General features: G+C 43.8%; 1 protein-coding gene across 5 annotated transcripts in view; it reads left to right on the forward strand.

Moving 5' to 3' along the window:
• Positions 1-15,559, forward strand: part of tmem71 (transmembrane protein 71) — a 72,601-nt gene that overhangs the window by 26,614 nt on the left and 30,428 nt on the right. For all 5 annotated transcript variants that reach the window (XR_011595940.1, XR_011595942.1, XM_070894618.1 and 2 more), the window contains 2 exons: positions 1,656-1,716; positions 10,715-10,924. Coding sequence is in view for 3 of the 5 variants with exons in the window: in XM_070894618.1 (XP_070750719.1) it covers positions 1,656-1,716; positions 10,715-10,924 (271 nt within the window). In the remaining 2 variants the exon portion in view is untranslated. The remainder of the gene's footprint in view (positions 1-1,655; positions 1,717-10,714; positions 10,925-15,559) is intronic.

The following is a 15,559-nucleotide window of genomic DNA, read 5'->3' on the forward strand; positions in this document are numbered from 1 at the left end:
AAGAGTCGGGATAAATGGGTCATTTTCTGGTTGGCAAACAGTGACTAGTGGGGTGCCGCAGGGATCGGTGCTGGGGCCTCAACTATTTACAATCTATATTAATGACTTGGATGAAGGGATCGAGTGTAATGTAGCCAAGTCTGCTGATGAATCAAAGATGGGTGGGGAAAGCAAATCGTGAGGAGGACACAAATAATCTGCAAAGGGATATAGACAGGCTAAGTGAGTATTCAAAAATTTGACAGATGGAGAATAATGTGGGAAAATGTGAAGTTATCCACTTTGGCAGAAATAATAGAAAAGCAAATTATAATTTAAATGGAGAAAAATTGCAAGGTGCTTCAGTGCAGAGCGACCTGCGGGTCCTTGTGCATAAAGTTAATATGCAGATACAGCAAGTAATCAGGAAGGCAAATGGAATGTTGGCCTTTTTTGCAAGGGGGATAGAATATAAAAGCAGATAAGTACTGCTACAACTGTACAGGGTATTGGTCAGGCCACGCCTGGAGTACTGCATACAGTTTTGGTCTCTGTATTTAAGGAAGGATATACTTGCATTGGAGGCTGTTCAGAGAAGGTTCGCTAGATTAATTTCAGAGATGAGGGGGTTGCCTTATGATGATAGGTTGAGTAAGTTGGGCCTATACTCATTGGAGTTCAGAAGGATGAGAGGTGATCTTATCGAAACATATAAGATAATGACGGGACTCGACAAGGTAGATGCAGAGAGCTTTATTTCCACTCATAGGGGAAACTAAAACTAGGCGACATAGTTTCAGAATAAGGGCCCACCCATTTAAAACTGAGATGAGGAGAAATTTCTTCTCGCAGTAGGATTTAATCTATGGAATTCTCTGCCCCAGAGAGCTGTGGAGGCTGGGTCATTGAATATATTTAAGGTGGAGATAGACAGATTTTTGAGTGATAAGGGAGTAAAGGGTGATGGGGAGCGGGCAGGGAAGTGGAGCTGAGTCCATGATCAGATCAGCCATGAATTGCGGAGCAGGCTCAAGGGGCCAAATGGCCTACTCCTGCTCCTATTTCTTATGTTCTCCCTCCTCCCGGTGCTGGTTGCCACTTCTACTCATGGCCAAAAGGCTTCCCTCCCTTCCCGGTGCCAATGTTGCTCCTAACCCTGGCCGAAAGGCCTCCTCCCCTCCACTATCTCTTCTCCCCCCTCTCTTCTCCCCCCCCCTCCCCGCCCTCACTCCCTCCTCTCCCCCTCTCTGCTTCTGCTGTCCCGGCCGTGGAACTGCATCTGCTGTGCTGATTCTCTTACCTGCACCGACTTTGTAACTGGACAGAGCGTTTTTCCAGAGTGGTCACATACGCTGTCCGAAGAAAAATGGGAGTAAATCGGAGCTGGCCAACCTTGCCAGTATTGGCGCGGGTAACAGGTTACGGCCCCAATGAGATAAAAAAAATTGTTGCCTAAAAACATCCTACCTAAGTGAATTACGCTAGCGCAGAAACTTTGGGGAAACTTGGAGATTTGAATTTACTCAAAAAAACGGTACACGCCAAAAAAATGGCGCAGATAATTGGGGGAAATTGAGCCCTAAAATTAGTGTTCTTTCAAGTTGTTGGTAGTGTTTTAAGTTTAACTTTCTGACCATGTCTTATTACTAACTTGAATTCTTTGATGTTTGTGGCAGGTGCACAGATGTCGCCAGCAGACATTCAGAAAGAGGTGTCCTCCAAAGGGACTCTCCAGAGGTATCGTGGCTAACAAGGGAAATTAAGGATGCTGTTAAATCCAAGGAAGAGGCAGATAAATTGGCCAGAAAAAGCAACAAACCTGAGGACTGGGAGAAATTTGGAATTCAGCAGAGGAGGACAAAGGGTTTAATTAAGAGGGGGAAAATTGAGTCGGAGAAGAAGCTTGCTGGGAACATAAAAACTGACTGCAAAAGCTTCTATAGATATGTGAAGAGAAAAAGATTAGTAAAGACAAACGTAGGTCCCTTGCAGTCAGATTCAGGTGAATTTGTAATGGGGAACAAAGAAATGGCAGACCAATTGAACAAATACTTTGGTTCTGTCTTCACGAAGGAAGACACAAATAACCTTCCGGAAATACTAGGGGACTGAGTGTCTAGTGAGAAGGAGGAACTGAAGGCTATCCTTATTAGGCGGGAAATTGTGTTAGGAAAATTGATGGGATTGAAGGCCGATAAATCCCCGGGGCCTGATAGTCTGCATCCCAGAGTACTTAAGGAAGTGGCCCTAGAAATAGTGGATGCATTGATGATCATTTTCCAACAGTGTATCGACTTTGGATCAGTTCCTATGGACTGGAGGGTAGCTAATGTAACACCACTTTTTAAAAAGGGAGGGAGAGAGAAAGCGGGTAATTATAGACCGGTTAGCCTGACATCAGTAGTGGAGAAAATGTTGGAATCAATTATTAAGGATGAAATAGCAGCGCATTTGGAAAGCAGTGACAGGATCGGTCCAAGTCAGCATGGATTTATGAAAGGGAAATCATGCTTGACAAATCTTCTTGAATTTTTTGAGGATGTAACTAGTAGAGTGGACAGTGGAGAACCAGTGGATGTTGTGTATTTGGACTTTCAAAAGGCTTTTGACAAGGTCCCACACAAGAGACTCGTGTGCAAAATCAAAGCACATGGTATTGGGGGTAATATACTGACGTGGATAGAGAACTGGTTGGCAGACAGGAAGCAGAGAGTCGGGATAAACCGGTCCTTTTTAAAATGGCAGGCAGTGACTAGTGGAGTGCCGCAGGGCTCAGTGCTGGGACCCCAGCTCTTTACAATATACATCAATGATTTGGATGAAGGAATTGAGTGTAACATCTCCAAGTTTGCAGATGATACTAAACTGGGTGGCGGTGTGAGCTGTGAGGGGGTGCTAGGAGGCTGCAGGTTGACTTGGACAGGTTAGGTAAGTGGGCAAATGCATGGCAGATGCAGTATAATGTGGATAAATGTGAGGTTATCCACTTTGGTGGCAAAAACGCAAAGACAGAATATTATCTGAATGGCGGCAGATTAGGAAAAGGGGTGGTGCAACGAGACCTGGGTGTCATGGTTCATCAGTCATTGGCATACAGGTACAACAGGCGGTGAAGAAGGCAAATGGTATGTTGGCCTTCATACCTAGGGGATTTGAGTATAGGAGCAGGGAGCTCTTACTACAGTTGTACAGGGCCTTAGTGAGGTCTCACCTGGAATATTGTGTTCAGTTTTGGTCTCCTAATCTGGGGAAGGACGTTCTTGCTATTGAGGGAATGCAGCGAAGGTTCACCAGACTGACTCCCGGGATGGCAGGACTGACACATGAGGAGAGACTGGATCAACTGGGCCTTTATACATTGGAGTTTAGAAGGATGAGAGAGAATCTCGTAAAAACATATAAGATTTTGACGGGACGGGACAGGACAGATGCGGGTAGAATGTTCCCGATGTTGGGGAAGTGCAGAACTAAGGGACACAGTCTTAGGATAATGGGTAGGCCATTTAAGACTGAGATGAGGAGAAACTTCTTCACTCTGAGAGTTGTTAACCTGTGGAATTCCCGACCGCAGAGAGTTGTTGATGTCAGTTCATTGGATATATTTAAGAGGGAGTTAGATATGGCCCTTACGGCTAAGGGGATCAAGGGGTATGGAGCGAAAGCAGGAAAGGGTACTGAGGGAGTGATCAGCCATGATCTTATTGAATGGTGGTGCAAGCTCGAAGGGCCGAATGGCCTACTCCTGCACCTATTTTCTATGTTTCTATGATGCACCACGATGCGTGTTATAGTTTTCTTGCTTTATAACATTGGCTATGATGTGATAAATTCAGATGAGCTCTTGTTTAAAAATCCGTATTAAGTGCTGTTAGTTGCCACAGATATTTGTGGGGTTTGCTTAGTTTGACAAATTGAAACTTAAATGAGATTTACTTTGCATATTAAACAGCTGGAGTATTCATACACTGAAATAACAACAGAAAATGTTGGAAATATGCAGCAGGTCTGTCAGAGAAAAGCCGCGTTAATATTTTGGGTGAATGGTCAACACCTGAATCAGCATTTTCTGTTTCTATTTCATATTTACAGCAGCTGGAGTTTTTTTTCTCTCTCAGCCATGATGTGATTGAATGGTGGAATATTGAATGGTCTACTCATGTTGCTACCTTCAAGGGAGTTGACTCTTGAGCTGAAGCTGTTCTCTTTAATTCACCATCAGGGACACGTCCGTTTAATATTTATCACCCTGAGGGATTACAGATTGTTAAATATGTTTCATCCCTGGGGTACAGTTCCATGCAAAAATTAACTTCAACCATTCAGTGTTTGTATGGCATTTGATGGGTCATAGAATCATTGTTTACTTAACCTTTTCTTTGTTTTAGGCAGAGAAAAAAATCCTTCTGTCAATTTATCACAATTGTGTCTCATGCAAACGGGCTAGTAATGTACTGAGAAAAGAATGTTATCCCTTTAATGAAAAGGGAGATGGGATTGCTGTATCTGCTTATACAGTGAAGGGGTAATTAGAAAAGAGTCACATTATGGTGCCATCTCACTGGAAATTTGCTGCTTATTCAAATTGGTATAAATTGAGATGATCAAACACTTCATGACACAATAATTTCTGTTCTCAAATAGGATGTGAGGAAAACTGTTTGAGGGATATTAGGTAACATGTGATGAAATAGATAATTAAAAAAAAAATAAAATCATAAAAATTTACAGCACGGAAGGAAGCCATTTCGGCCCATTGTGTCCGTGCCAGCCGACCAAGAGCTATCCAGCCTAATCCCACTTTCCAGCTCTTGGTCCGTAGCTCTGTAGAATAATTTGAGAGAACATAAGAATTAGGAACAGGAGTAGGCCATCTAGCCCCTCGAGCCTGCTCCGCCACTCAACAAGATCATGGCTGATCTGGCCGTGGACTCAGCTCCACTTACCCGCTCGCTTCCCATAACCCTTAATTCCCTTATTGGTTAAAATCTATCTATCTGTGATTTGAATACATTCAATGAGCTAACCTCAACTGCTTCCTTGGGCAGAGAATTCCACAGATTCACAACCCTCTGGGAGAAGAAATTCCTTCTCAACTCGGTTTTAAATTGGCTCCCCCGTATTTTGAGGCTGTGCCCCCGAGTTCTAGTCTCCCCAACCAGTGGAAACAACCTCTCTGCCTCTATCTTGTCTATCCCTTTCATTCTTTTAAATGTTTCTATAAGATCACCCCTCATCCTTCTGAACTCCAACGAGTAAAGACCCAGTCTACTCAATCTATCATCATAAGGTAACCCCCTCATCTCCGGAATCAGCCTAGTGAATCATCTCTGTACCCCCTCCAAAGCTAGTATATCCTTCCTTAAGTAAGGTGACTAAAACTGCACGCAGTACTCCAGGTGCGACCTCACCAATACCCTATACAGTTGCAGCAGGACCTCCCTGCTTTTGTACTCCATCCCTCTCACAATGAAGACCAACATTCCATTCGCCTTCCTGATTACTTGCTGCACCTGCAAACTAACTTTTTGGCATGCATAAGGACCCCCAGATCCCTCTGCACCGCAGCATGTTGTAATTTCTCCCCATTCAAATAATATTCCCTTTTACTGTTTTTTTTTCCCAAGGTGGATGACCTCACATTTTCCGACATTGTATTCCATCTGCCAAACCTTAGCCCATTCGCTTAACCTATTTAAATCTCTTTGTAGCCTCTCTGTGTCCTCTACACAACCCGCTTTCCCACTAATCCTTGTGCCATCTGCAAATTTTGTTACACAACACTCTGTCCTCTCTTCCAGGTCATCTATGTACATTGTAAACAATTGTGGTCCCAGTACCGATCCCTGTGGCACACCACTAACCACCGATTTCCAATCCGAAAAGGACCCATTTATCCCGACTCTCTGCTTTCTGTTAGCCAGCCAATTCTCGATCCATGCTAATACATTTCCTCTGATTCCGCGTACCTTTATCTTCTGCAGTAACCTTGTGTGTGGCACCTTATCGAATGCCTTTTGGAAATCTAAATACACCACATCCATCGGTACACCTCTATCCACCATGCTCGTTATATCCTCAAAGAATTCCAGTAAATTAGTTAAACATGATTTCCCCTTCATGAATCCATGTTGCGTATGCTTGATTGCACTTTTTCTATCTAGATGTCCCGCTATTTCTTTCTCAATGATAGCTTCAAGCATTTTCCCCACTTCAGATGTTAAACTAACCGGCCTATAGTTACCTGCCTTTTGTCTGCCCCCTTTTCTAAACAGAGGCATTACATTAGCTGCTTTCCAATCCGCTGGTACCTCCCCAGATTATAAAGAATGCATCTGCTATAACTTCCGCCATCTCTTTTAATACCCTGGGATGCATTTCATCAGGACCAGGGGACTTGTCTGCTTTGAGATCCATTAGCTTGTCCAGCACTACCCCCCTAGTGATAGTGATTGTCTCAAGGTCCTCCCTTCCCACATTCCCATGACCAGCAATTTTTGGCATGGTTTTTGTGTCTTCCACTGTGAAGACCGAAGAAAAATAATTGTTTAAGGTCTCAGCCATTTCCACATTTCCCATTATTAAATCCCCCTTCTCATCTTCTAAGAGACCAATATTTACTTTAGTCACTCTTTTCCGTTTTACATATCGGTAAAAGCTTTTACTATCTGTTTTTATGTTTTGCGCAAGTTTACTTTCGTAATCTATCTTTCCTTTCTTTATTGCTTTCTTATTCATTCTTTGCTCTCATTTAAAATGTTCCCAATCTTCTAGTTTGCCACTAACTTTGGCCATCTTGTACGCATTGGTTTTTAATTTGATACTCTCCTTTATTTCCTTGGTTATCCATGGCTAGTTATTCCTTTTCTTCACGCCCTTCTTTTTCACTGGAATATATTTTTGTTGAGCGCTATGAAAGAGCTCCTTAAAAGTCCTCCACTGTTCCTCAATTGTGCCACCGTTTAGTCTGTGTTCCCAGTCTACTTTAGCCAACTCTGCCCTCATCCCACTATAGTCCCCTTTGTTTAAGCATAGTACGCTCGTTTGAGACACTACTTCCTCACCCTCAATCTGTATTACAAATTCAACCATACTGTGATCACTCATTCCGAGAGGATCTTTTACGAGGAGATCGTTTATTATTCCTGTCTCATTACACAGGACCATATCTAAGATAGCTTGCTCCCTTATAGGTTCTGTAACATACTGTTCTGAGAAACAATCCCGTATGCATTCTATGAATTCCTCCTCCAGGCTACCCCGTGCGATTTGATTTGACCAATCGATATGTAGGTTAAAATCCCCCATGATTATTGCTGTTCCTTTTTCACATGCCTCCATTATTCCCTTGATTATTGTCCGCCCCACCGTGAAGTTATTATTTGGGGGCCTATAAACTACGCCCACCAGTGACTTTTTCCCCTTACTATCTCTAATCTCCACCCACAATGACTCAACATTTTGTTCATTAGAGCCAATATCGTCTCTCACAACTGCCTTTTATCTTCCTTTATTAACAGAGCTACCCCACCTCCTTTCCCTTCTTGTTTATCTTTCCGAATTGTCAGATACCCCTGTATGTTTATTTCCCAGTCTTGGCCACCCTGAAACTACGTTTCAGTAATGGCCACCAAATCACACCCATTTGTAATGATTTGTGCCGTCAACTCATTTACTTTGTTTCAAATGCTGCGTGCGTTTAGGTAAAGTGTTTTAATACTAGTTTTTAAACCATGATTTTTAGTTTTGACCCCTCCTGCAGCCCCTTTATATTCATACATATTGTCCCTTCCTATCACCTTGTGGTTTACACTTACCCCAATGCTACTCTGCTCTGTTGCCTCCTGCCTTTTGCATCCTTTCTTGGGGTTCTGTTCATCTGAGCTCTCACCCACTCTAACTAGTTCAGAGCCCTCTCCTGGGTTCCCATCCCCCTGCCAAGCTAGTTTAAAGCCCTCCCAACTGCACTATCGAAACCACCCGCGAGAACATTGGTCCCGTCTCTGTTGAGGTGTAACCTGTCCGACTTGTACAGGTCCCACCTACCCCAATTGTTCAGGAAACTAAAGCTCTCCCTCCTACACATATTCATCTGACTAGCCTTCCTATTTCTACCCTCACTAGTACGTGGCACCGGCAGTAATCCCGAGAATACCACCTTTTGAGGTCCTGGCTTTCAATCTTACTCCTAGCTCCCTTAACTCAGCTTCCAGGACCTCATCCCTCTTTCTACCTCTGTCGTTGGTACCAATGTGGACCACAACCACTGGCTGTTCCCTTCCCTCCCCAGAATGCCCTGCAGTCGCTCAGTGACATCATTGACCCTTGCACCAGGGAGGCAACGCACCATTCTGATGTCACTTTTGCTGCTGCAGAAGCGCCTATCTGCTCCCCTAACTATTGAATCTCCTATCACTATAGCCCTTCCCGTCTTCTTCCTCCCCCACTGTGCAGCTGAGCCACCCACGGTGCTGTGGACTTGGCTCTGGCTGCACTCCCCAGAGGCATCACCGCCCTCGCCAGTAGTCAGAATAGAGTACCGGTTGGAGAGCAGGATAGCCTCAGGGCACTCTTGCACTACATGCCTCGCCATACTCTTGTGTGCAGCGGTCGCCCATTCCCTATCCTTCTGTACCCTTTTAATGTGTGGGGTGACCAAAGCCTGAAACGAGCTATCCACGTACCTCTCGTTCTCTCGGATGCTCCTCAGTGCCTCCAGTCCTCGCTCAAGCTCCGAGACTCGGCGCTCGAGTTGGAGGAGCTGGAGACACTTCCTGCACATGTGGTCATCCCCTTTGCGGGAAGCATCCAGGAATTCCCACATGGCACAGGTTTGCATTCCGTTTGAACGAGCTGCCCTGCCATCCCACTAGTTACCCTTAAATTACCCAGCAAAAACACTGACTCCCATAACACACACTAAACAGCTATTTAGTAAATTATCCTCTTATCTATTAGAACACAAAATCAAAGAGATATACTCACCAGCCGATCAGCCAACCACTTACCAGCTTGGCTGTGATGTCACTTTTTGATTTCTTGTCCCTCCTCCCCACACTGCTCGCTCACCGACTGCCGCTGGGCCTTTGTAGGCCGCTGACCCCGGTCTGCCGCTGACGCTGCTCCTCCCCGCACTCTGACGTCACCTCTCGATTTATCACCCCTCTATCTTTGTCTGCAGCTGGTTGGGCTGGTCTCTGGGCCTCCGTCTCCTCCTCTCGCACTCCTTATCAGCTGCTCTTGTGTCAGCCCTGGTAGGAAAAACAAGACAAAACAGCACCTGCCACCCCCACTTGCCCAAACTCACCCACTTACCAAACTCACAAATGCCACTCTATGCTGCTGCACTCCGTGCTCTGCACAAGCTGCCTCTTTTTAAACTGTATCGAGGTCAGATGACTCACTACTGGTCAGTCGTTTACAGAACTGGTTTTAACTCACTGCTAATTGCCTCATACTGGAGAGTTACCTTGTTTTTCTCTGCCTAAACCTGAAAGAATCCCAACTATTAAACTTTTCCCCTTTAAATTAAACTGCTACTTACTTAGAAGCTACTGGCAATTGCCACTAACAATTTACTTCAGCCTCCAAATGGTTCAAAGAGAATAACCCTTAAAACTCACCCACTTACCAAACTCACAAATGCCACTCTATGCTGCTGCACTCCGTGCTCTGCACGAGCTGCCTCTTTTTAAACTGTATCTAGGTCAGATGCCAAGATAATTGTGCAGAACAAGACTGTGGTTGGAAAGCAGTAAGAGAAGGGAAGAGAAATTGGGAAATAGTTATTAGGTGATCCTAAGATCCGGTTTTAAAAGCCTAGAGGATTGTAGGAAGAACAATAGATTGAATAAAGAGTTTGAGTTTTGAGACCTTGTAAAAAAAAAATGTTCCGGAAGAGGAGACTAGGAGGTAAAATTTCCCTCAAGTTCTCCGATCTTCCATAAGAACATAAGAAATAGTAGCAGAAGTAGACCATACAGCCCCTCAAGCCTGCTCCGCTATTCAAGATCATGGCTGATCTTCGACCTCAACTCCACTTTCCCGGCCAATCTCCATATCCCTTGATTCCCCTAGAGTTCAAAAATCTATCGATCTCAGCTTTGAATATACTCGATGATTTAGAACCTACAGCCCTATGTGGTAGAGAATTACAAAGATTCCCAACCCTCTGAGTGACAAATTCCTCCTCATCTCAGTCTTAAAAGACCGGCCCCTTACCCTGAGACTATGCGCCCTAGTTCTAGACTCTCCAGCCAGGGGAAACAACCTCTCTGCGTCTACCCTGTCAATCCCCCCTTAGAATCTTGTATGTTTCAATGAGATCATCTCTCATTCTTCTGAACTCCGGCTAATATTGACTTAATCTCTCCTCATAGGACAACTTCCGCTAAGTTATGGCGTAAGATCGGGAGAATTCCCTGGAAATTACTAGTGAAGAAGTTTACTCCACAGAAAGAGCCCATTGAGTCAGTTGTGTCTGCGTGGGCTTTTTGTGAGAGCAATCCATAACTAATCACAGTGTCATAGAAATTTACAGCACCGAAGGAGGCCATTTTGGTCCATCGTGGCCATCGTGTCCCTCGTGTCCATGCCTGCTCTGAGCCTGAGAACCCCAGTAAAAATCCATCCCACCCGCCTCCTGCCCCCATATTTCTAAGCGATGGCTTTGTTCCCTGTGTGTTAACTTCATTTGATTGTATTTTGATTGTTTCTCTTATTGATTGCATTTTGTTAGTTCAAGCTTTTCGTTGATGACCAATGAAAACTCCTGTTCACCTTGGCACCTGAATCCTCTGGGCGGTTCCCCGTGTATGTGCCGTCGGAGTCCTCGCCTGCTGACCAACGGCTATTATGATCTCAGTGAAGAGAGCTTCCTGGATGAGGAAGGGAATCTCACCCTCACACCTTCCAAAATAAACATCAGTTACAAGGAAAATCTCGTACGGTGGGTGTCTCCTTCCCTGATTACTGTGGTAAACATAATACAGCAAACACACAGTGTACAATATGGCTCCAGAAACAATATCCCACATCAGTAGGCCGAACCGTACTATCCAAGCTTCAAAGTCACAATATGTGTCTCATCATTTGGTTCACATTGAGTAACACTGAGAACCATGCAGATCTATTCATACAATGAGGGAGCTTATTTTATATAGAAGGAAACAGTTTGAAGATGTACCTTTTATTGATACGTGCCATAGCAGTTTTATATAGCGACTTTGTTGCCATGCTGGAGCTGGGTATTTAAGAAAATGCTGTGCGCAAAATTGAACAATCACAAAGTATACGGGTACAAAATTAACCTGTTCAGAGTTTTGTATGTACAGCCCGGCCATTTTCTCCATGTGTAATTGGGCCTTGTTATGCACACAGAGGGGAGACACGCTGCAGGTCTTTATAATAATGAAAGGTATAAATAATGTTGAAACAAGCAAATTATTGAACTTGGACAATAAGGATAGGACTGGAGGATTCTAGTGCAAAATTCACAACCCTTGAACGAGATTGAAGGTCTGAAAATTAAGCTCACCCCACAGTGGAGTATACTCTTAGATAAGGTGGTTTGTATGTCAGTTGTCATCTTTAAAAGAGAACTGAATTGATATCTTTTGAGAAGAGGAATTAATTTGGTGATCTGTCTTTTCATTTCATAGGACTCTGGAGTTGATTTTACAAATGCTGCCTTGCCACTGGCTACAGATAGCAAGAAACCGTGAGCAGGCTGCCCATGAGTTTCCGATATGTGGGCTGCCAGGTGAAGCCCCCCCACAGATAGCGTACATTCATAACATCAGCCACTATTTTATTAATATTCCTTTATAGGAGCTTGTGTTGGAGATCACATTCATTTTATTACTGCTCTGACTGAGCACAGGTTGACCAACTGGAATGTGCATTGCTTTGTAAATAGGGGATCTTTTGAGTTGATTTTCTTCTGTCTTTACTTCTGAGGAAACTATACATACTAGATATGAGAGAGACCTCTCTCTCCTTATTGCTCACAAGTTGTTACCACCATTGGGTTGGCTGCAAAGATCTGGCAATTAAGCAGTTATGTGATGACGAGCCAACAAGTAGCCTTTAACATGTTTTTTGGGCCAGAAACATGTAACTTGTTTAAACTCTTGGGAGTAATCATTGCTTATGGCCCATTTTCAGCAATGCACCCCAACCGGGAGGCCAGAGACTCGGGCCTTATTTGAATCATTTTGAGTGAGCTGCCAGTATCTCCCCTGCTGCCAGAGGGAGATCGGCCATTGCCAACATTCCAATTTGGGCCACTAGCCTCCCCGGTAAGTTCTGAGGGGACTGAAGTAGAATGGTGATGGGGTTGCAATTGTGGGCCAGTGATGACACACTAGTGGTGTGGAGCAGGAAGGAGTGCTTGCAGATAATGTTCTTGTTTTGAAAGAGACACTGCTATGTGAAAGAAAGACTTGAATTATATAGCACCTTTCACAACCTCAAGGCATCCCAAATCATTTACAAGCTAATGACGTACCTGTACTTTTGAAGTGTAGTCACTGTTGTAATGTAGGAAACACAGCAACCAATTTGCACACAGCAAACTCCCACAAACAGCAGTGTGCTAATGACCAGATAATCTGTTTTTGTTCTCTTGATTGAGGGTTAAATATTGGCCCAGGACACCGGGGCTAACTCTCCCGCTCTTCTTTGAAATAGTGCTATGGGATCGTTTACATCCACCTGAGAGAGCAGACGGGGCCTCAATTTAACATCTCATCTGAAAGACAGGACCTCCGACAGTGCAGCACTCCCTCAGCATTGCACTGGAGTGTCAGCCTAGATTTTTGATTGTTGTTGTATTTTTGTGCTCCAGTTTCTGGAGTGGGATTTGAACCCACAACTTTCTGATTCAGAGGCGAGAGTGCTTCCCACTGAGCCGCGGCTGACATAGTGAGGTAGTAAAATCGAGTGAAATCTGCTGTGTTTGCTTTTGCTTCTTCGTAGTTTTGCTTCTTACTAAATTGGAACGCATGCCCACAGACAGTGGCCTGAAACCCGGCCAAATTGGACCTCAGGCCTTATTTACATTAAACCAGTGAGCAGCGGATGCCAATCGGGTATCCCAGTGTAGCTTGCTGTCGGGGTCTGACCAATTTTGGCAGGTGCTGACACCGAGCCCGACCTGCTAGCAGGTCCTAGGGTGAGGGGAAGAGGCAAAGTAGAGGGGTCAGGTGGACTGAGTCCAACAGAGACCTGCAGTACTTTGGTGGAATCAGGAACTGGAATAGGACTCATATTTGCATTTCGCATTGCCTAATGCTCTGCATTTCTACAATTCAACAGCTTGCAATTTGGCATCCAGCTCACTTCTGGGGAAAATCCAAAATTGGCCACCCAAAGTTGATTTTTTCCCCCCAAAAATGATCGCAAAGATATTGAATTTCTCCTCCATAGTCTGTCAGGGTTATTTATCCATCAGCGAGAGAGACGAGGAGAGTATGCGGCATCTTACACTAATTTCTAGTGCGTTTCTCAGGTGCGCAAAGGCTTTATTGTTCAACGCAGGCCTGCTACCTCCAGATTACTTCACACATTGGATCCCGTTACGGGTCACAAGACGTGAACGTGCCTGTGGGAGCAGTACTTTGTGCGCGGCATGAGAAACAGTATTTGGACAGCCCAAAGTCACAACAAATGGCAGTTTAAGTGGGATTAAATCCATCTGTCGGTCAGGGAAGATGTTACCAGAAGGAAACCAGTATTTAAAAACGAGTGCTCGATGACTGTAAGATGTGAACTGTAAGCTAGTAGTAGCATGTCTGGCTGCAGAGAAACAGGACAAAGAAAGTCTCCAGTTAGAATGCTTAACTGGAGATTGCAGAGGAGTCGGGAAGATTTGAGGAGGAAAATGAAGAGGAGAAGGAGGAGCATTGGCACTAGCAGGAGGAGGCTATACAATAGTTCAAGCTGGAGGAACAGAAAAAACTGTACTGACTAGTACTGATGGTACAATCCTAAAGGAGCTGTACAAACAGAGAGACCTGGGGGATATTGGCTCAGAAAATCAAGATGTAGAATCAGTTTGGGTGGAGCTAAGGAGCACCAAAGGGCTCCTTAGAAAACATTGGTGGGAGTTGTCTATAGGCCTCCAAACAGTAGTAGTAGTGTAGGGAATGGCATCAAACAGGAAGTTAGAGGTGCATGTAGCAAGAGTACTACAGTAACCGTAGGTGACTTTAATCTACATATAGACTGGCCAAACCAAATTAGTAATAATACCGTGACAGATGAATTCCTGGAGTGTGTACGAGATGGTTTTTTTAGACCAGTTGAGGAGCCTACTAGGGAACAGGCTATCCTAGATTGGGTATTGTGTAATGAGAAGAGGTTAATTAATAGTCTTGTGCGGGGTTCTTTAGGGAAGAGTGACCATAACATGATTGAATTCTTTATTAAGATGGAAAGTGAAATAGTCCAATCCGAAACTAGGGTCCTAAATCTAAACAAAAGAAACTACGAAGGTATGAGGAATGAATTGGCTATGATAGATGAGGAAGATTCATTAAAAGGCATGACGGTGGATAGGCAATGGCTAATATTTAAGGAACGAAAGCATGAATTATAACAGTTATACATTCCTTTCTGGCAAAAGGAAAAGTGGCCCAACCATGGCTAACAAAAGATATTAAGGATAGTATTAGATCCAAAGAAGAGTTATACAAAGTTGCCAGAAAAAGTAGCAAGCCTGAGGACTGGGAACAGTTTAGAATTCAGCAAAAAAGGACTAAGAGATTGATTAAAAGGGGAAAAATGGAGTATGAGAGTAAACCTACAAGGAACATAAAAAATGACGACAAAAGTTTCTACAAGTACATAAAAAGAAAAAGATTTGTGAAGACAAATGTAAGTCCTTTACAGACAGAAACGGGAGAATTTGTAATGGGGAACAAGGAAATGGCAGAACAATTAAATAAATACTTCAGTTCTGTCTTCATGGAATAGGACACCCAATAACATCCAGAAATGCTAGAGAACCAAGGGTCTAGTGAGCAAGAGGAATTAAAGGAAATGATTATTAGTAAGAAAATAGTGCTGGAGAAACTAATGGGACTGAAGGTTGATAAATCCCAGGGCTTGATGATCTGCATCCCAGAGTACTAAAAGAGGTAGCCTTGGAAATAGTAGATGCATTGGTTGTCATCTTCCAAAATTCTATAGATTATGGAACAGTTCCTGCAGAATGAAGGGTGGCAAATGTAACCCCACTATTTAAAAAAGGAGGGAGAGAGAAAACGGGGAACTACAGACCAGTTAGCCTGACTTCAGTAGTAGGGAAAATGCTGGAGTCTATTATAAAGGATGTGATAATGGCACACTTAGATAATATTAACAGGATTAAACAAAGTCAACATGGATTTATGAAAGGAAAATCATGTTTGACAAACCTACTGGAGTTTTTTGAGGATGCAACTGATAGAATAGATAAGGGAGAACCAGTGGATGTCATGTATTTGGATTTTCAGAAGGCCTTTGATAAAGTCCCACAAAATTAATGCACATGGGGGTAATGTATTGGCATGGATTGGAAATTGGTTAACTGACAGGAAAC

This window comes from Pristiophorus japonicus, chromosome 1, assembly GCF_044704955.1.
Source record: "Pristiophorus japonicus isolate sPriJap1 chromosome 1, sPriJap1.hap1, whole genome shotgun sequence".
NCBI classification, from domain to species: Eukaryota; Metazoa; Chordata; class Chondrichthyes; family Pristiophoridae; genus Pristiophorus; species Pristiophorus japonicus.